This window comes from Centruroides vittatus, unplaced genomic scaffold, assembly GCF_030686945.1.
Source record: "Centruroides vittatus isolate TY-2023 unplaced genomic scaffold, ASM3068694v2 contig_1213, whole genome shotgun sequence".
In the NCBI taxonomy this organism is placed as follows: Eukaryota; Metazoa; Arthropoda; class Arachnida; order Scorpiones; family Buthidae; genus Centruroides; species Centruroides vittatus.
The window spans coordinates 276,754-298,024 of NW_027120776.1; the positions used below are offsets into that span (position 1 = coordinate 276,754).

The window sequence follows — 21,271 nt, forward strand, 5'->3', positions numbered from 1 at the left end:
GGTTTCTGGGCGCACTGACAAGGGTTTTTGGGTTTTAACCTAGTGCGTAAGAGGTATTTTATTATATATAGTTTTTATTTATATAGTTTTTATGCTTTTATATATTTAGTGTATATTACAGGTTATATTATCTCCCCTCCTGCTCGGGGAAGGCACTAGTGTAGGTGCAGCAGCGGCGTCCATAAACGTCCTGCTGCTTTTTTATCTATATATATGGTGCATACATGGTGTTGGCATGTCCATACCATGCCAATAAAAATCTACTAAGGTGTTCTTATGGGTATGGTGCATAGGACTAGTAGATAGTGGATGCTGTACAAGTCTAAGGGTCTTGCTGGTACGCTCACGCAGGTACAGCAAGGGGTGGTAAAGGGACCTTTGGGACGGGATGTACATTTGTAGTTGTTTTAAATGAGTAATTTTAATAAATACTGTACTGTATATGTGATTGATTTGAATTTATACTTTACTTTAACAATCTTAATTCAACATTATTCGAGTAGCCTAAACATTACATAATTGTAAAAACAACGTTGTATTTGAGTTTTTGCGCCAAACATCGTCTTTTCGAGTTACGAACTTTTCGACTAGCGAACGACCGCTACGAACGGATTAAGTTCGTAAGTAGAGGACTTACTGTATATTACCCAGTAGGCCCTCTCGGCTACTGGATAAAACCACCGAACACCGAGAGTGGTACACGCGCCTCGTAAACGACCGGCCACGTGGAGTTTCCCTGGTTTTTCCCACTGTAATAACAGCTAAGTAGCGGCCAGTTTTACGTAAAAGACGTCCGGAGGCATTCCCTCTACTGCAGATCGTCCATGTATAAGAAACAACCAAACCAAAACAAACTTGGATATTAAATGACACTACAACTAAAAGAGAAAAGCATGTAAAATTAAAATCTGAAAGATCTTTCACCGTAATAAGTTAATAAGCTGGCCACGTTGTTGTAGGACATTTCTGGCAATATTTTAAAAATTTATTTTTATTCCTACTTTTATAAGATCGATTCAAGAGATATTAAAGTTGTGGGACAACATCTCTCGAACAAATCGTCCGATTTTCCTGAAAATTTCACCAAACATTCCCCCAAAATACCTAAACCTCCCTGAAAAATTTCAAAAAATTTCGACAAAAGGCACAATTACTATTAAGCTTCAAATTGGGTAAACAAAATCGCTACCCCCACACTTACATCTATACATACAAAAGAAAACTCTACAACTTTTTAGCATTCCGCGACGTTTCCACGTCCTCTGAATGCAAAATTATAAAAATTTTGGAGGGGTCGTATTTTGACCTCTCGCCAAAATTTTTTTTTCTTATACATGACAGAGGGAAAGTAAAAATTCAACATTTTTCTATAACCTGCAATGCATTGTAGCGTCGTTTAATATTTCAAATTGATTTAATATAAAGTATTTAAAAGATATTGCAAAAAACTCAAGAAAATACTTCTTAAAATTTGGATAATTTAATTAACATTGGTAATATTAATATTATAATAAAATACGAGAGCCTATTTCAAAAGCCCAAAGTAACTTGTTAAAAGAAAAATAATTTTAAAAAAAAAACCGCTGGAGAGGTATGTTTTGTGTGGTTTTTTCGGCACTCATAATTTAAAGTTATATTTGTTACGACATTATTAAAACAAATAATTTTTATATTATTAATTATTATAAAAAGAAAAAAAGGCTAATTCGTGGGGATATCAGCGAGTTTTTAAGTATATTGTAAATGCTATACGCCAGTAAAACATTCGTTAACTCTGACTCAACTCGAGATATGACAGGCAAACCTTCTCCTCCTAGAGCCTAGGCCTTTAACAATCATAATTTAATTGCATCAATGAATAATCTTGTGAAGTTTCAAAATATTTAGCTCATCATTATTGAAATATAATATAAAATAGACTCCGATATCCATACATAAAGAATTTTGTAAATAGATTTTTCAGTCATTTATGGGCTCCCGAAGTGTGAAATCGTCGAGAAACACCATAGAAAGAGGGATTTTTCTATAGTATTTCTCTATATTTACCCCACTTTCTCTATATAATATAATATAACATAGGGAAACAATGACTCCCTTTTTAGTGCTTTTCTCGAAATTTTGACATTTCAGGAGCCCAAAATGAATAAGAAACTTTTAAAAAGTTCTTTATGTACGTGTTCTGTGTTTGAATATGTTATAATAGAAGTTAATATTACGTATTAGGTGTTTGAATTATAGTACACGATAAATATTATCTAATATGAATGCTTCCGTACATTTAATTATCTAAAACATTTCCGAATTATGGGCTGAAATTTTAGAATTGCAGACCTAGAACTTTGTCACTGTCGTCTGTAAGGCTGTCTGTCTACTTTTTGCCAATCTCGGACTGCAGTTAGATAGACGGAAATAGAGACCGGATACGGAAAGCTTATGAGCCAGAGGACCAATTAATTCTATACGAACTTGCGTACGGGCCGAAAATCACATGATTTTTAAAATTAAAACATGACTAAACATTGCAAACGTCACAATAAATAATTACTCGTCTTTAAAGCACAAAGAATTGTTATAATATTTTGAATTTTGGATTAAATTTTGTTAATCATCTAACTATATTAAGATAAGAAAAATTAATGTTATTTAAATAAAATTTATTTTTTATTTATTATTAACCTACGTCTGATTTATAAATTATGTAAAAATTACGTTGGAGTTAAATGTTAAATCAGTTGACAGCACGCGCAGCTGGTGTTTTCGTATGGAATATAAAAGAATCTACAACGGTTCTCACACAAAGTTTTCAACATCTGGAACGAGGCATAGAACAATTTATAAAACATAAAGTCCAGTATATCTGAATAGATTATAACAAGGTAAGTTCCGTATTTTATCCTTCTTCACATAAAAACATGGGGATGAGGAAAGCGCAATATATATTTTATTCGTCCAATTGGAAAATAATTGTTTATTCTTGTTTCTCTTCTCATTTACAATCACAAACATTTAATTTTAGTAAAGCCATTTTTCTTGTCAGGGGAAAATCTTTACTTATTTATTGCGATGTTATAGAATACAACGTAGGGAAAGTCTGGCGAACGTTCAAATTTTGATCGTCTCGGCTTTATTTGAATATCTAGACGTTGTGACAGGGCAGCAATCGGAATATGTAAATTACTTCCTCACAAATTGCGTGTTTGTGTGTGCGACAACGTCTACTTTACGTTATATAAGACTGAATGGATAACAGGTTTATTTTTACATACGGTAACACTGTTAAAAACGTTGTTATTTGTATATATTATCATTGTTACTGTTAAATTTTGGTGGTTAAAGATTAAGGTGTGTGGGATTTGGTTTGATTTTATTCGAATCCGGCAACGTGACACATGCACGATCTGCCCAGGGAAGGTCATTTATATGAAACTGGCCCCTATCTACGTGTTACAAAAGTGAAGAAAACCCAGAAGACTGCACGTAGCCAGACATTGGCGAGACGCCATTTCACTACCGACTATCACTATTCAGTGGTGTTAGCCACACGGCCACTGGTAGACCTCTATAAGAATTGTTACCGGTGTTCAGTGGCGTTAGCCACTGACCAATCACTGATTGGCTAAGAGGTTTCGGAAATACATGATGTTATGGTACCATGTATCTTATCTGAAGTGGAGTAAAATTTGATGAAAATTTTACTCCTCTTCAGATTTTGACTCCAGCAACGCGTGGCTGGGTCTGCTAGTTTTCAAATAAAATATGATAAAGTTATATGCAGTGCCTCTGTTTAGTGCTAGGATATCATCACACTCTCTGCTGTCGTAGCATATATAATTTGATGAGAATTTTAGTTGTTATTAGCATTCACAATTCCTTTAGAAACACACTCCTACCCTCGAAAATAAGTCTTTTGTTTTTCCTTATAATTAATCATATAAAATTATTTATAAAATTAAATTTCATAACAGATGGCAAAATACATGAATTTTAATTATTAAATTATAAATCATGCAAGAGCCTATACCAGCTTTGTTTATTAGATAGACTCGAATTTTATGTTAAATATTTTAATTCTTTTTACAACAAATAACAATATTAAAAGCAAAATTATATGAAAATAATAACAATGACGAATAATTATACTACAGGTTCCTCATAAAATAAGGATATTTTACTTAATAAATGGGGTATGAGAAAGTCCGACAACGACTTGCGTAGCTTTTCCTTTAAAAGTGTTTAAAATTCATGGCACAATACGTTACGAGATTTTATTAAAAACAGTTATTATATTATTAATTTTTATAAAATGTCAAGAAGATTAATTTTAAAGATAGAGACGAATTTTATATTAAAAAAAAACTACTATAAATGTTAACAACGAGTAAAGTCTTCATAAAGTCCGACCCCACTCCAGACATAACGCGTAACCGCCTTTATTTACACACACCTTGGCATTTTATAACAAAAATTTAATAGCATCGATGCCTCTAATATGCAAATGTCCCTGCAAAATTTCAGAAATTTTCGACAAAAACCACAGGAGTTATTAAGCTTGAAATCTTGCTCCACACAGAAAAATCCTCCATTTTGTTGCATTTGTGAACGTTTCAAGGTCCTATGAATCCGATACGGTATTGGTGGATCGCCATACTTTCCCTCTGTTATTTTTCGATATATTATTATTTTAAGGTGTTCTTATATTTTAATTTACCTGCTAGGGTATCAGCGCAGTCTCTGCTGTCGTAGCATATATAATAAACCCGTCAACATACAAACCTGCCACACAAAATGAGAGCATCAATGCTAGTGTTATTCATATTTACTATTGCTTTCTCTGCAATTAATTGCATGCAAACGTCGGATATTAGACCAGAGAATCCATATCAATTTGCATTACAAGCCTTCGATCGTAGCTTGTAGTAAGTGTTAACAACACTAACTTTTGTATGTAATTTCATGTTTTGCTCGTTAATTATTCTTAAGATTATGGAAAAGTTAATGAAATTTTACGAAAATATATTCTGTGTTTGTAATTTTTATTTCCATTAGAACTGAGTGCGGGGCAAAAAAAAGAATTTCGGTTTTGCGTGATTGAAAATCACTCGAAAATCGTAAGTTTTTTAAACATTTACAAAGTTTAATTTTAATTAAAATAAATTCGTCAGACAATAATTTATTATTATTTCATACTTAGCTGGTGGAATTCACTAAAAACTGTGTTCAACAACACGCATTCTCCCATACGTTTGATGAGGCGATTGAGTGCCTTTGCTGTCTCCAAAAGACAAACCAAACAGTAATTGATTCGTGTTTCTAAATATTATGTTATTTATTATTCATTTCATGAATTATAAGACATTTATATTTACAGAAATATTACAAAATTCTGAAATGTATCAGTTCAGCTCGACATGCTCACAGTTTCGAAGATCCGAGCACCTATCCGGTTATCCAAGTATTACGCATTTAAATTCATATAAATAAAATTATTAATTGTAGAATAAATTAATTTCAAGGCAAGCTCAGTAAAAAAACTACATAAAGTGGCTGTCACCATAATTGCAGCGCTCTTGATGGCAACGACGGATATTATCTATCGCCATTTTATTTTAAGTCAAAACATTAAAGTGTACCACGTGTTGCGCAAGATTAGAATTTTATTTTTCTCATCTAAATCTAGATTGTTTCATCTCGAATTTAGATATTTTCTACATTTTATTTAGTTATTATAAAGAAGGTCAGATTAGAATTTAAACTAGTCGGTGAAGTACTTAACTCTCAATATAACAATATACTTTTATAATGTAACTACGAGCCAGGTGTCGAAGGGCTTTACTCTCGTTTATATAATTGATTATTTATAGTGCGTTCAGGTCAATCTGATCCATACTCAGTATATTGTTCATTCTATTTTCGGACAGTAGTTTTTTTTTTCCAGAATATAAGTAGTGTTCTTGTGATTCTTTTACAATTATAGTTCGTTTGTGAAAATTTTGGTTTCAGCTTGTGAAAATATTTACAATGAAAAAACACATTTTGAACTTTGTCGTGTTATGAACTGTTAAATTGTTGAAATTAAAATCTTTCTAAAAGGTAATAAAGAGCTAACAATTGTGGGAAAAGGTCCATTTTCCCATCAAAAATAGACAAAGACAAGATGCCAGTAAGCGCAAAAGTCTAATATGTAGAAACTACATCATTGGTACAATTTGTACACATCATTGGGATGTGTACAAATTGTGCACGATCTGCATCGTTCTGGATAACAAAAGTATATTAACCAGGGATGACTCCGGAAAATTTAAAAATATCTCCACCATTTCGCCAGTTTTTCGCCGCCAGTTTTCGAAACATCAAGAGGTGTGAACGTGTGACAAATCTCGATTAGAATCCGAATTGATAAAACTTTTACTCGTAAATAGCGTTTACAATGTTTTTAAAAACTCACTCCTATCCCAAAAATATGTCTTTTGCCTTTTAATAATAATTAATCTTATAGAAACTATCTATATAAATAAAAATGTGATGTTCGTTTGTTCTTAATAGCTAATCTTCGAAAGTTCTTCACCGATTCCTTTGAAATTTTCACACAACGTTGCATTCGATTACGGGTGTGTTTTTATATAATATACATGTGGAAATTCCCCCTACCGGGAGGGAGAAGAACAGGATTAAGGCTTACCGTGAAGAACCCGGCTACCTTCTATTATACTATTTTAGAGGCGGTCTTTTGCGTTTTTGATTGCGTTTTAATAGGGTACGTGAAGAGAATGTGCAGTAAGAAGGGATATTTCGAAATCCCCCCGTAAGAAAAGTGTTATACATTTATAATAAATACATTTTGAGCCACAGCAACGCGTGGCTGGGTCTGCTAGTTTTCAAATTAAATATGATAAAGTTATATGTAGTGCCTCTGTTAAGTTTATTACTCACAATGTCAAGAAAGACGAGGGTGAACTTTGCCAGCTTATTGGCTGCAATTTACAAGTTACAGACCTACACATTTTCATTGATGTCGGTTTTCGTCTGTCCTTCGTCGATTTCGAGAACACAGACACGTGTATGAAAATCGAGACCAGATATGGAAAGCCTGGAGGCTAGAGACTCCGATTAAGTGCAGTGCGTATAAACTTCCATTCTGGATAGGAACTTTAATTTTTAAAAATCACATATGATTAAAAATTACATCCCGGCATTACAACGTTGTTACAATAGATAATTTTTTACTACTAAGTATATTAAATAATACTTCAATTCATAAATGGTGTGTTATATGAATGCACATAGTTTGGATAATTGTGTACATCTACATATTTTCATCACGTAGTTATTAATATTCTTTACAAACTGAAGATCAAATTAAGAAATAAAATAATTTTATTATTAAATCTTTTTTTCAGGAATGCCTGTCACAAGCAGAAAAGGTTTGTTAGAAGAATCAAGTTCTACAATTTGCAAATGATTTAGAACACACAAGTAATATACATATATATATATAAAGTTCAACTTATTACGTATGGATTTAGGTTTGAAGCATTTGTTAATTTGAACATTAAAAATACACAAAATTATGTATAATTTTTAAAATAAATTTATTGCACAAAACTATTTTGAATTCATTATGAATGATTTAATGCATGCATGTTCATACGAGCACATTTATTTTGCTTGTTTTAAAGCCTCTGTCGTATATTGGTACGCAGAAAGTGAAAAGAATAATGAGCAAATAAAACACAACTCAGAATTTATAAATTTCAAAAATTTATTTGTTTGTCAGGTATATTTAATAAGAAAATGGTACATAAAGTTTTTCCGCTTGTAAAATGTAAACATACGGTTACATACAGGTGAGTAGTAGAATTTTCATCATATGGTTGGCTAAAGCCATCAGGAATAATCTCTTTCCGGTTCGCAACTCACATGGTGTTATGGGAAAGCACGTGAGTTATAACTCGAGATAACCGATTTGACGTCAGAGTGTAAGATGGTATCACGTGACACCTTTAACACGTTGGGAGTCGCAACACGAAAAACTCGAGACTAAGGGCCTTGGACCGGCTGGCTACGTGGAGTTTTTCGGGTTTTTTCACGTCTGTAACTCCTGAATAGAGGTTAGTTTCCTTGAAAAGACCTCCCGGAAGGCATCTTCTCTAGCAGTTCACCCATGTGTAGCGTTGCCGTAAATTAACCAATCAAACAAATAATCAATTCTTCCTCCTTATAATTTTCATCGCTAATATGTGCTTTCTTTCTTATTGATGGCAAAACCTTTTCATAAGTTCAATCTTGAAATTTTTCAGCTAAAGGCATGTTTGCTTATACAATTAATAAGCACAGTTTTGGTTCATCGGTAAAAACCACTGTGAGATCTACATAAATTTTACCATGTTTTTCTCTTACAAAGTCCTTTATCGCTTTCGTGAATTTTTATATTGCAATACTTCGGCAACGTCTTTACAGTGAATCCACGAATTATTATTGTTATTCAAGATATACAAAAGGCTTTTGTTATTAAAAGTAATTAAATTATTTTTTACATTAAAAAGTTCTTCCATTTATTTTGTATGAATTTTTTAAAGAGATTTCAAGTTCTCAATGACATTCTGATTATATGAAAATAAAAGTATGGTGAAAACAACTATAAAATACTATTAAACTGTAATTTTAAAAAACCTGTGAAGTGTAAAAGTTAAATCTTGCTTAGAAAAGGCGAAAAACACATAAAAACCTTACAAATGAATCAATAAAGCCACTGAAATAAAAGATGTAAAATGCTTCACTGTACTGTTCGTTTATCAAATAAACTCAAACTTCATATGATATAGTGAATTTTAAATGGAGTAAAGAAGGAAAAACATGCTAAAATGGACCAGTCTTATAATTGAATAGTTGCCAGATCTCACTGATTACAATGTCAGTGTTTAAAAACACTTATTAAAACATTTAACATTCTATCGCTGAGAACACTTTACTTAATTAAAAACAAACGTTTTCAGCCTAATGGAATAGGCCATTCTCAGGTGAACTGGCATTCGAACGTATTTCAAAATTGTAATAAATTGCCTGTGTTTAAATTCATTGTATTATTTTCGATTGATTTTGATAATATCTAAGTGCTGACATAGTTTTGTTTTTACAATATTTTAAATCCGATCACAGATGTAATGAGAGGTATCTTAATTCTGAAGTTGGGACTGAAGCGTTATTGTTATTCAAGAGAAGAATTTTATAGGATAAGCCCAGGGCCGGATGTACCAATCCAGGGGCTCTGGCACAAATTCGGTGGGGCCCCCTTTAAGAGTAGGCAAATTTGATGATTTAGAAAATTTACACAAAATACTGTACTTTCAACTAGATTTCAACTAGGAAGTTGTAAATTTCATTTAAACATAAGGTTATTGTAAACATACATATGTTTTATTGTGTAAAACTAATTATTTTAATTTAATTGAAAAATACCTATGTAAAATTTTTTCCCAAAATTTTCCGATGTTTCATAGGTTTTTTCCCGGGTTTGGTTTTCTTTGTCTGTGGCCCTCATGATTAGGCCACACTACGCTGTCGCAGTAATAGGGAAAAAAATTATGTATAAACATAGTTTTGTGGGGGCCCTGGGCACCGGCCCCAAATGTCCCTATGTAAATCCGGCCCTGGATAAGCCTAAAATTAACTCTAAAAGACTAATTCTTCGGATTTTCCATAGTTTTTTTAATTTCGTAGATAATTTTTATGCATTTTCCGTAGATGTCGACGTTGGTAATATAGACCAGGGGTGGCCAACAAGTCGATCGCGAAGCCAATTTTGGTCGATCGCTCGCGATGTCTTGACTTAATAGCGAGGTTGAGGCCGAAGTTTTGAACGTGAAAACGTGTACGTCTGACGTTCGGCGCCGCTTTCCTGTTAGCCTAGAAGTTTGGCAATGGCGTTTGGAATGTCGAGCATGATTCCACTGACTTTCCAAATGCCATTGCCAAACTTCTAGGCTAACAGGAAAGCGGCGCCGAACGTCCAACGTACATGTTTTCTCGTTTAAAACTTCGGCCTCAACCTCGCTAATGTGTTACACTTGTAACTGAACGCAACGCGCAAAAGCAACAATATGCAGTTCAGTGGCGTGCCGTGACATTTGATGATAGGGAAGCTGTGTTTCTGTAAGAAGCCGACTTACAGGGAAAATCAATTAATTGCGCGTCAGGGCCCGTTTGTGTTCGTTTGTTCGATAAGCCAGTAAAAATTGTACACTTCTTTAACTGTATTTTTTAATAGATTATCTGACGTACTTAATAAATAAGAAAGTTCAATATAATTCCTATACCTCTGTTATTAGATTCAATAAATTCCCTATGCCATCCAAATGCCAATTCTCGCTTTGAGAAAAAACATAACATCTATTAATTTAGATATATCTATTGTCTACCAATGTTAAATTCTATTCCGCTTTAATTTCCAAATTGCTTCAATTTTACGAAAGAATCGTCATTCGTCATAAATGTTATCATTAAAATGTCGAAATTTTTTTGTCGACGTATTTATATTTAATTTGGGCATTGGTCTTTCTCTTTTAATAATGTTTTCTTTTTCATTATATGGTCTCGAGCCAAAACTTTTTTAAAATAAATTTTTGAATCACTAGCCACGATATAAGGGCTAAAATTAAAACTATCAGAAAAACTTACTTGGTAAAACAAAATGTGTGACGAATATACATACCTAGTTCAAAAAATTTTTCAATTGTATGAATATACTTTTAAAGAAACTTATAATTAAATATAACTTTGTGAAGAAACGTACATAAAAATAACAAAATATTCTTTACTTTTTAAATCTTAAAACAATCCACTTAGTGAAATACTGTATCTCCCTACGAGTGGCTAATGGCCCCACCGGTGGGCGAGTGGCCTCCGTCTCCGCTCATACTGGCGGAGACCAGACCCTAAACACCGGAGTTCGATCGGAGGTTCGAACCTCACTCGGACGAGTTGGCAGCAGGAGTTTTTCCGGGTTTTCCTCCTTGCATATGACGCCTGAATAAGGGCCAGCTTCCCCCCAAGTCCTCCCGGAAGGCACTTCTATCTCCCTTTCTCGCGGGGGCCGTCTCATATAAGGCCGACTTTGATCGCGTCCGTGACCTCTCACCTGTCTTCTCGGATTGGCTGTCTTCTATAAGGCCGACTCTTCCCATTCTGTTCACTTCCGGCGTAGAGGCCTGAGCTGCCATAAACGCCTCTCGCATACAAGTAGAAGTAGAGTGGCTAATGAATGGAATCAGAGACGGTCCAGGTAGGTGTGTGCGTGCCAAATCCCGAGGGTGCCAATACCGGTCAATGTCGAATGTCTCTTTTGTCGCATCAGTAGTATATCTCAAAGGACGCGACAGGGTTGTTGTAAATTTTAAATGTTTCTCACCATAACTGTAAAAATCTAAATATGTTGAACTTAACAGATTGTCTGTCGTTCGTTTTCTAACTAATTCGTTTTAGGACCGAGTGTTCACGGAAATTTCCAAAATTTACAACTTTTCGGTCACTCTCATTGAACTGGAAAAATTTCCGTCTTTATTACATCTAATATTATGAACAGATCAGGCCCCACTGTACTCGGCAAGAGATTGGTTCGGTTAAGCTTCTGTTTAAGTAAGATTTCGGCTCTTTCGTCAAAGTTTTATTTATGTTTCAAATTTCCTAATCGCTTAATTATTTAACTACTTCTTTAGTAGAAATAAGTCGAGACCGGTTACTTTGTACTCGAATATCTGTAGTCTTGGGAAAGAAGTAGAAAGAAATTTTTATGACAACCGATACATAAATCGTAAATTTAAGGAAAATAAATTCTAGAGCTTTTTCTGTACCATTGTACGTCTCATTCATTAAATTTGATTGTAAATGATGCCGCCAAAGTAACAGTTAATTTTTTAACACTGTACTAGAATTGTACACGTTTTTTCTCCATACCCTTACAGATGGGACATACTAAATCGTAATATCACCGGTTTAACATTGAAATTCGTAAGTAATATAAGATGGGAGAGCAGAATAAACTCAGAATATATCAAATATTTTAATTGGTTTTTTTTAAAATTCTTGTCAACTATACAGAACTATCATAAAAACATACCAGTAAACTCCTATCGGTTGGGTTAAGTTATAAATCTAGTTTAGGGTGGGCAACCTTTTTTATAACATGGGCCAGAATAAATTTTACGTTTTTTCCGCGAGCCGTAGTAATTAATTGACGCCTTCTTGTGACTCGTAATTTTTTTAGTCTGCAAATACGAAATAAATAAATAAAAAGTTAATTACTACATTTATTTCTCTTATCGTTTTCGAAAATTACAAATAATTGGAAAAATAACTATTAATTAGTTATTTTTTCCAATTTAATAATCTATTAAAGAACTCGCGGGCCTGATAGAAACTTTTCGCGAGCCGTAGCTGGCCCGCGGGCCGGGGGTTGTCCGCTGTTGATCTAGTCTATTCGTGATTCACATAATCGGGCGAGGGCGGCCGAATATCTGGCAGGCAGGCGGCTAACAGCCCAGAACCGGTCCGGGATATAAAATTAGATGCTTTATGCGTGTGTTGCTTCTACCAGCTAAACCGGGTGAGGTTGGTGCACTGTAAACCGCATGTGCTAATGCCTATATAATCTGGCTGATTAGAAACTGACCCGGTTTCGACATTCCTTCCGCCACTGAATTATTCGAATATACAATAGCAATCTTATCGTATTTTTCACATGTAGTATAGAAATTTGTAAAAGATACATAATGCAGTTATAATAAAATATTAATTTTAATTAATGCAAAGTACGTTAAAATATGAAAATTTATATTTTATAAAATGCAAGGGAAGGTCATTGGAAAGTGGAATCGGCGCTTCGATCGCTTCCAATGACGGCACGCCACTGTAAAATAGACACTGATATCCACACACACACACGCAACACGTACTGTACCGTACATAAAGAATATTGTAAAGGGTTTTTTTATTCATTTATGGGCTCCTGAAGTGTGAAATCGTCGAGAAACACCATAGAAAGAGGGATTTTTCTATGATATTTCTCTATATTTAATCCACTTTTTCTATGTAATATAATATAACATAGGGAAACAATGACTCCCTTTTTAGTGCTTTTCTCGACATTTTGACATTTCAGGAGCCCAAAATAAATAAAAATCTTTTAAAAAGTTCTTTATGTACGTGTTCTGTGTTTGGATGTTATAATAGAAGTTAATATTATGTATTAGGTGTTTGAATTATAGTACACGATAAATATTATTTAATACGAATGCTTCCATACATTTAATTATCTAAAACATTTCCGAATTATGTGCTGAAATTTTAGAATTGCTGATTTATAATTTTGTCACTGTCGTCTGTAAGGCTGTCTGTCTACTTTTTGCCAATCTCGAGACCGGAGTTAGATAGACGGAAATAGAGACCGGATACGGAAAACTTATGAGCCAGAGGACCAATTAATTCTATACGAACTTACGTACGGGCCGAAAATGACATGATTTTTAAAATTAAAACATGACTAAAAATTGCAGACGTCACAATAAATAATTACTCGTCTTTAAAGCACAACGAATTGTTATAATATTTTTGAATTTTCGACTAAATTTTGTTAATCATCTAACTATATTAAGATAAGAAAAATTAATGTTAGTTAAATAAAATTTACTTTTTATTTATTATTAACCTACAAATTATGTGAAAATAAAGTAGGAGTTAAATGTTAAATGGGTTGTCAGCACGCGCAGCTGGTGTTTTCGCGTGGAATATAAAACAATCTACAACGGTCCTTACACAAAGTTTTCAACACCTGGAACGAGGCATAGAACAATTCATAAAACATAAAGTCCAGTATATCTGAATAGATTATAACAAGGTAAGTTCTGTGTTTTATCCTTCTTGACCATAAAAACATGGAGATGAGGAAAGCGCAATATATATTTTAATCGTCCAATTGGAAAATAATTGTTTATTCTTGTTTTTCTTCTTATTAACAATTATAAATATTTAATTTTAGTAAAGCCATTTTTTTGTCAGAGAAAATCTTTACTTAATTTATTATAATGTTATAGAATACAATGTAGGGAAAGTCTGGCGAACGTTCAAATTTTGATTGTCTCGGCTTTATTTGAATGTATAGACGTTGTGACACGTCAGCAATCGGAAAATGTACATTACTTCCTCACAAATTGCGTGTCTGTGTGTGCGACAACGTCTACTTTACGTTATATAGGACTGAATGGGTAAAAAGTTATTTTTACGTAAGGTAACACTGCCAAAAAAGTTGTTATTTGTATATATTGTCATTGTTACTATTAAATTTTGGTGGTTAAAGATTAAGGTGTGTGGGATTTGGTTTGATTTTATTCGAATCCGACGACGTGACACATGCACGATCTGCCCAGGGAAGGTTATTTATAGGAAACTGGCCCCTATTTACGTATTACGAAAGTGAAGAAAACCCAGAAGACTGCATGTAGCCAGACATTGGCGAGACGCAAATTCACGACCGACTATCACTATTCAGTGGTGTTAGCCACACGGCCACTGGTAGACCTCTAGAAGAATTGTTACCGGTGTTCAGTGGCGTTAGCCACTGACCAATCACTGATTGGCTAAGAGGTTTCGGAGATACATGATGTTATGGTACCATGTATCTTATCTGAAGTGAAGTTAAATTTGATGAAAATTTTAGTTGTTATTAGCATTTACAATTCCTTTAGAAACACACTCCTACCCTCGAAAATAAGTCTTTTCTTTTTTCTTTTAATTAATCATATAAAATTGTTTATAAAATAAAATTTAATAACAGATGGCAAAATACATGAATTTAAATTATTAAATTATGAATTATGCAAGAGCCTATACCAGCTTTGTTTATTAGATAGACTCGAATTTTATGTTTAATATTTTAATTGTTTTTACAAGAAATAATATTAAAAGCAAAATAATATAAAAATAATAACAATGACGAATAATTATAGTACAGGTTCCTCATAAAATAAAGATATTTTACTTAATTAATAAATGGGGTATGAGAAAGTCCAACAGAGACTTGCGTAGCTTTTCCTTTAAAAGTGTTTAAAATTCATGGCACAATACGTTACGAGATTTTATTAAAAACAGTTATTATATTATTAATTTTTATAAAATGTCAAGAAGATTAATTTTAAAGATAGAAACGAGTTTTATAAAAAAAAGAAAAAAAAAATACTACAAATGTTAACTACGAGTAAAGTCTTCATTAAGTCCGATCCCACTCGAGACATATCTCGTGTCCGCCTTTATCTACCCACACCTTGGCATTTTATAACAAGAATTTAATAGGATCGATGCCACTAATATGGAAATCTCTCTGCAAAATTTGACAAATCTTCGACAAAAAGCACTGGAGTTATTAAGCTTGAAATCTTGCTCCACACAGAAAAATCATTCACACAAACAGAAAAATCCTCCATTTTTTTGCATTTGTGGACGTATCAACGTCCCATGAGTCCGTAACGATATTGGTGGATCGCCATACTTTCCCTCTGTTATTTTTAGATATATTTTTATTTTAAAATGTTCTTATATTTTAATTTGCCTGCTAGGATATCAGCACACTCTCTGCCGTCGTAGCATATATAATAAACCCGTCAACATACAAACCTACCACAGGAAATGAGAGCATCAATGCTAGTGTTATTCATATTTACTATTGCTTTCTCTGCAATTAATTGCATGCAAATGTCGGATATTGGACCAGAGAATACATATCAATCTGTTTCACAAGCCTTCGCTCGTGGCTGTAGTAAGTGTTAACAACGCTAACTTTTGTATGTACTTTCATGTTTTGCTCGTTAATTATTCTTACGATTATGGAAAATTTGATGAAATTTTACGAAAATATATACTGTGTTTGTAATTTTTACTTCCATTAGAATTCAATAAAAGGCAACAAAGAGACTTCCGGTTTTGCTTGATTGAAAATCACTCGCAAATCGTAAGTTTTTTAAACATTTACAAAGTTTAATTTTAATTAAAATAAATTCGTCAGACAATAATGTATTATTATTAAATATTTAGCTGGTGGAATTCACTAAAAACTGTATTCAACAACAAGCATTCTCCTATACGTTTGGTGAGATGTTTGAGTACCTTTGCTGTATCCAAAAGACAAACCAAACAGTAATTAATTCGTGTTTCTAAATATTACGTTATTTATTATTTATTTCATGAATTATAAGACATTTATATTTACAGAAATATCAAAAATTTCTGGAATGTATCAGTTCAGCTCGATATGCTCTCAGTTTGGAAATTCCGGGCAGCTCTCTGGTTCTCCAAGTAAGTATTACGCGTTTAAATTCATATAAGTAAGTTATTAATTGCATAATAAATTAATTACAAGGCCAGCTCAGTAAAAAAAACGAAAAAGCCATTGAAAATCGATGTCAGCAACAACAGTAAGTGTGACTGAAAACACTGTAGATGCGCGACAACAAAAGGCCACAGGTGGATACAGCTAGCTAGAATTTACTACATAGAATGGCTGTCACCATAATTACAGCGCTCTTGGTGGCAACGACGGATACTATCTATCGCCATTTTATTTTAAGTCAAAACATCGAAGTGTACCACGTGTTGCGCAAGATTGTCAAATTAGAATTCTATTTTTCTCATCTAAATCTAGATTTTTTTTGTTTGTCTCTAGATTTCAGACTTAGGCAATTAGATAAATGATATAAATCTAGACTGTTTCATCCCGAATTTGCATATTTTCTACATTTTATTACTTATTATAAAAAAGGTCAGATTAGAGTTTAAACTAGTCGGTAAAGTACTTAACTCTCAATATAACAATATATTTTTATAATGTAAGTACGAGCCAGGTCTCGAAGGGCTTTACTCTCGGCCATATAATTGATTATTTATAGTGTGCTCAGGTCAATCTGATCCGTACCATACTCAGTACGTTGTTCATTCTATTTTCGGACAGTATTTCCTTCTTTTCCGGTATATAAGTAGTGTTCTTGTGATTTTATTACAGTTATAGTCCGTTTGTGAAAATTTTGGTTTCAGCTTGTGAAAATATTTACAATGAAAAAATACATTTTGAACTTTGTCGTGTTAAGGACTACATGCACTGCATAACTTTAGTTAAATGCAGTGCATCTGTTAACTTTATTATTCAGAATGCCAGGAAAGACGTGGGAGAGCTTTGCTGCAATTTACAAATTACAGACCTACACATTTTCAATAACGTCGGTTTTGGTCTGTCCCTCGTCGATTTCGAGAACACAGATACACATATGAAAATCGAGATCAGATATGGAAAGCCTAGAGGCCAGAGACTCCGATTAAGTGCAGTGCATATAAACTTACGTTCTGGATAGGAAGTTACTTTAATTTTTAAAAATCGCACATGATGAAAAATTACATCCCGGCATTACAACGTTGTTACAATAAATAATTTTTTACTATTAATTATATTAAATAATACTTCGATTCATAAATGGTGTGTTACATAAATGCAGATACTTTAGATAATTGTGTACATCTACATATTTTCATCACGTAGTTATTAATATTCTTTACAAACTGAAGATCAAATGAAGAAATGAAATAATTTTATTATTAAATCTTTTTTTCAGGAATGCCTGTTACAAGCAGAAAAGGTTTGTTAGAAGAATCAAGTTCTACAATTTGCAAATGATTTAGAACACACAAGTGATATATATATATATATATATAAAGAGTTCAACTTATTACGTATGGATTTAGGTTTGAAGCATTTGTTAATTTGAACATTAAAAATACACAAAATTATGTATAATTTTTAAAATAAATTTATTGCACAAAACTATTTTGAATTCATTATGAATGATTTAATGCATGCATGTTCATACGAGCACATTTATTTTGCTTGTTTTAAAGCCTCTGTCGTATATTGTTATGCAGAAAGAAAACAGAATAATGAGCGAATAAGAACACAACTCAGAATTTATAAATTTCAAAAATTTATTTGTTTGTCAGGTATATTTAATAAGAAAATGGTACATAAAGTTTTTCCGCTTGTAAAATGTACACATACGGTTACAGGTGAGTAGTAGAATTTACATCATGTTGTTGGCTAAAGCCATCAGAAATAAGCATCTGAGAAAGCCAACGCGAAAAAAAACTGAGACAAGCGCGTAAAACTTAAAAAAGTTTCATATTTTTTTGTTTTTACATTAATTAATAAATTCAAATTAAATCAAAATCACACCAGTCAAAATGTTAAACTGCAAGAAAACCTTTCTAGAGATTCCCTTGCTCATTCGAAATATTGGACTGTATATTTGAAAAAAAAAACTTAAAAAAGATAATATTTAGCTCGGTAAGAAGAAATAAAAAGTTAAGATGAAAAATTAGCAATATTTATGAATATTGTTAAACTATAAAATTTGGCTCCGTCTTATCGGTGAGAGCTAAAATTCAAATTGAAGGTCTGGGGGCGACTTTTCGAGTTTATGGATAAAAATCACTATAAAATTATGTATTTGCTCCTTAATTACGTCAGATTACAAGTGATTAACAGTATTAGAGGCCGATAAGTAAGTCTACAAGAAATTATAGGGCAGACAATTTCCAAACTGGTGGCCTACGTGGATAGAAATTCAACAAAGAAACTAAGTTAACATGTTTTTGCCTTAAGCTCTTTAAGTATTCTCTACTTCCAGTCGAAAGAAAAGAAAGAGTGAAAACAAATACAAAGAATCCGTACTTTCGAAAGCCATTGTTGACGTCTGTGTTGGCCCAACACTTTTTCATACTTATTAGAGAAATTGCGGCCGAAGTTATCATCGCAAAAATGTGAACGTCGAACGTTCGGCGCCGCCATCTTGTAAGACTAGAAGTTTGACAATGGCGTTCGGAACATCGAGCACAAATTCCAATGACGTAGCAAACACCATTGTCAAACTTCTAGGCTTACGATATGGCGGTGCTGAACGTTCGACCTTCACGTTTTCGCGATGAAAACGTTGGCCGCAAACCTCTCTATTTCTATCACACCTAAGATTTCTATTAATTAATCCAAAATACGTTAAAATATGAAAATAATCGCGCAATATGTATTTATTTTTTAGAAAATACAAGGGAAGCGGCGCTTCCACCGCTTGCATGCTACTGAGGAATAACCAGTAAAATAGTCATTAAATTTGACCCTACTGGAGACATGACACTCGACCCTCGTTTGTCTGTTTACCCCTTGGAACTTTAACCACCAAAATTGAATAGCATCAACAGAAACCTTCCTAAAAACTTCAACATTTTTTACAGAAAGCAAAGCAGTTATTATGCTTGACAGAAGGCGAACAGAATAATTCCTTCGACGCACAGAAAAGATCGTCCAAGCTTCTTTCCTTTTTTTTTTTTATTTTTGACGTGTTAGGTTTCCGAGTTCAAAAAACTAAAAATCTTGAAAGGTCATATTTTACTGATGGCCATAGTTTCCTTCGGTTATATGTCACAGCCAGGAAAGTAATTATTAACGTAAAATAAATTTTCTAAACTAGAGAAAGGTATCAATGATTATCATAAAAACAAAACACTATCGGAATATTCTAACGTATTTCGTTTAACTCACGCACCCCTTCTATGATGTCATGAAGGGTACATTTAGGATGACCCCGAACTGTTATCAAGGTCAGAGCTACGCGAGGTTGAAAGTGAAGAGGGCGTCAATAATAACGGAGAAACCTTTCTGACTCCCGGTATTTTCCGTGTATAATGTAAGCAAACCTCCATGAAAATATTAACATATTTTAATAACGTATGTAAAATATACAATAAAGATATTTTTCGTTTATTTAGGTAGAGGTGACTTTCAGATAACGCTTATATATTGTATATAAAACTACAGTATAGGCCTAAATAAGCTAAGCTAATTGTAACATGTACAAATAAAAAAAAGTTTATATTCTTAAACACAGGTTGATTATTACTAATAAAAGTAATAATCTAACTAACCCGTTAGCTTCAATCTCTATTCTCTCATAAAAAGCATTCAGTCAGTCTTGATGGGGAATTTCTACTATTTATATAGTTTAAGCTTATTTTTAGGTAGTAAAGTTATTTAATTTCAACGTTGTCGATAATTTTAAATAAACAATATGACACTTAATATTAATAACTCTGCTGCTTGCCCTTACATTATTATTACTCAACGTATTTTCGATTTGTATTTTAAATATCTGCATCCATAAGACCTGCATAATAAGTCTTGTTAATTGGTAAAAAGTACTAGTATACATGATAAATTTTAAACTATAATTGTCCATATTTATTTTAAATTATTTCAAGTTAGAAATAGCCGGGCATTGGGTAGGTTTCTAAAGGAAATTGATTTGCCACTTTTGAATGCGAATCAAACCTTTATGTTAATAACTTAAAGTAATGAAAAATATTAATTTAGATAACTATTATTGTAATCTGCTGCTTCTAAAGGAACAACAATACTGTTTAACTCACTAAAAATACACACAAATTAGATCAAGTGGCAAGTATTACAAAGATAAAATATTTACAAACAATACTTTAAATCACCTCATATAGTCGCGGAAATTTAATTATAGGTTCAAGCGTGCCATCAGATAAAAGTAGTTAAACAACACCGATCCAAAATAACGAGATAACTTACACATATTCGGTCAGAATCTTTACTTCGAATTTCACACTAACCGAATCCCTTAACACGTGAATCTCTATATTCACAGCAGGGACAAAAGTACAGTTACGAACTAACAAATATTTCCTGTATTAAAGATCAGACCACGCTATGCATTGTGGTAATTACCGATCGAATAAATTAATATTAATTGTAATTAATACAGACAAGTATCTATGGAATATTTATTTATTCGAGGACGTTTAACATAACATTTTAATTACATATTAACAATTCTGGTATTGATACGAAGTTGATAATGAAATTCGTTAAGAGAAAAGCGTGTTTCCACCAAACTTATACATAAACACTGTTCTGTATATTCAAACAAAAAATTTCAGCAAATTCGAAATCTTTAAATTTTGCGTTAAAACCACGTGTGCTAATAAATACCGAGTTGTGTCCATCAACAAAAAAGTTGTTTTTTATAGAATTATAAATTTGAAGGAAATTACATCCGAGTATGAATATTGTAATGTGTTTTTTTAGGTCTATGTTTCCAACGAATGTCTCTGGACATAATTGACATTTATACAGTTTTTCCCCGGTGTGGATTCGAACGTGGTTAAT

The 21,271-nt window shown here is 32.8% G+C and overlaps 1 protein-coding gene and 1 long non-coding RNA gene across 3 annotated transcripts; both read left to right on the plus strand.

Annotated features, from left to right (window-relative positions):
* The first annotated feature begins 2,817 nt into the window (after window positions 1-2,817).
* On the plus strand, window positions 2,818-7,605 carry LOC136985529 (uncharacterized). Of its 2 annotated transcripts, XR_010882354.1 has the most exons (6): window positions 2,818-2,876; window positions 4,716-4,922; window positions 5,054-5,108; window positions 5,192-5,293; window positions 5,369-5,452; window positions 7,398-7,605. It is a non-coding gene; the product is annotated as an uncharacterized lncRNA (long non-coding RNA). The 2 variants fall into 2 exon arrangements; XR_010882355.1 differs by lacking the exon at window positions 4,716-4,922 and having other exon boundaries at window positions 2,830-2,876; window positions 5,047-5,108.
* Window positions 7,606-13,788: 6,183 nt separating this feature from the next.
* LOC136985539 (uncharacterized) lies at window positions 13,789-17,857 on the plus strand. The gene is made up of 6 exons (XM_067282839.1): window positions 13,789-13,888; window positions 15,603-15,802; window positions 15,933-15,994; window positions 16,078-16,179; window positions 16,255-16,338; window positions 17,646-17,857. The coding sequence occupies exons 2-6, from the start codon at window positions 15,673-15,675 to the stop codon at window positions 17,676-17,678; spliced, it is 411 nt and encodes a 136-aa protein (XP_067138940.1). The 5' UTR covers window positions 13,789-13,888; window positions 15,603-15,672; the 3' UTR covers window positions 17,679-17,857.
* The last annotated feature ends 3,414 nt before the right edge of the window (window positions 17,858-21,271 follow it).

What these genes read in the sequence shown, in the direction of transcription:
- LOC136985539 (XM_067282839.1), top strand. Translation starts at nt 15,673, where the DNA reads ATGAGAGCATCAATGCTAGTGTTATTCATATTTACTATTGCTTTCTCT. An exon ending in TTGAAAATCACTCGCAAATC is followed by an intron (nt 15,995 to 16,077) that starts GTAAGTTTTTTA and finishes TTAAATATTTAG; the next exon opens with CTGGTGGAATTCACTAAAAA. An exon ending in TCCAAAAGACAAACCAAACA is followed by an intron (nt 16,180 to 16,254) that starts GTAATTAATTCG and finishes TTATATTTACAG; the next exon opens with AAATATCAAAAATTTCTGGA.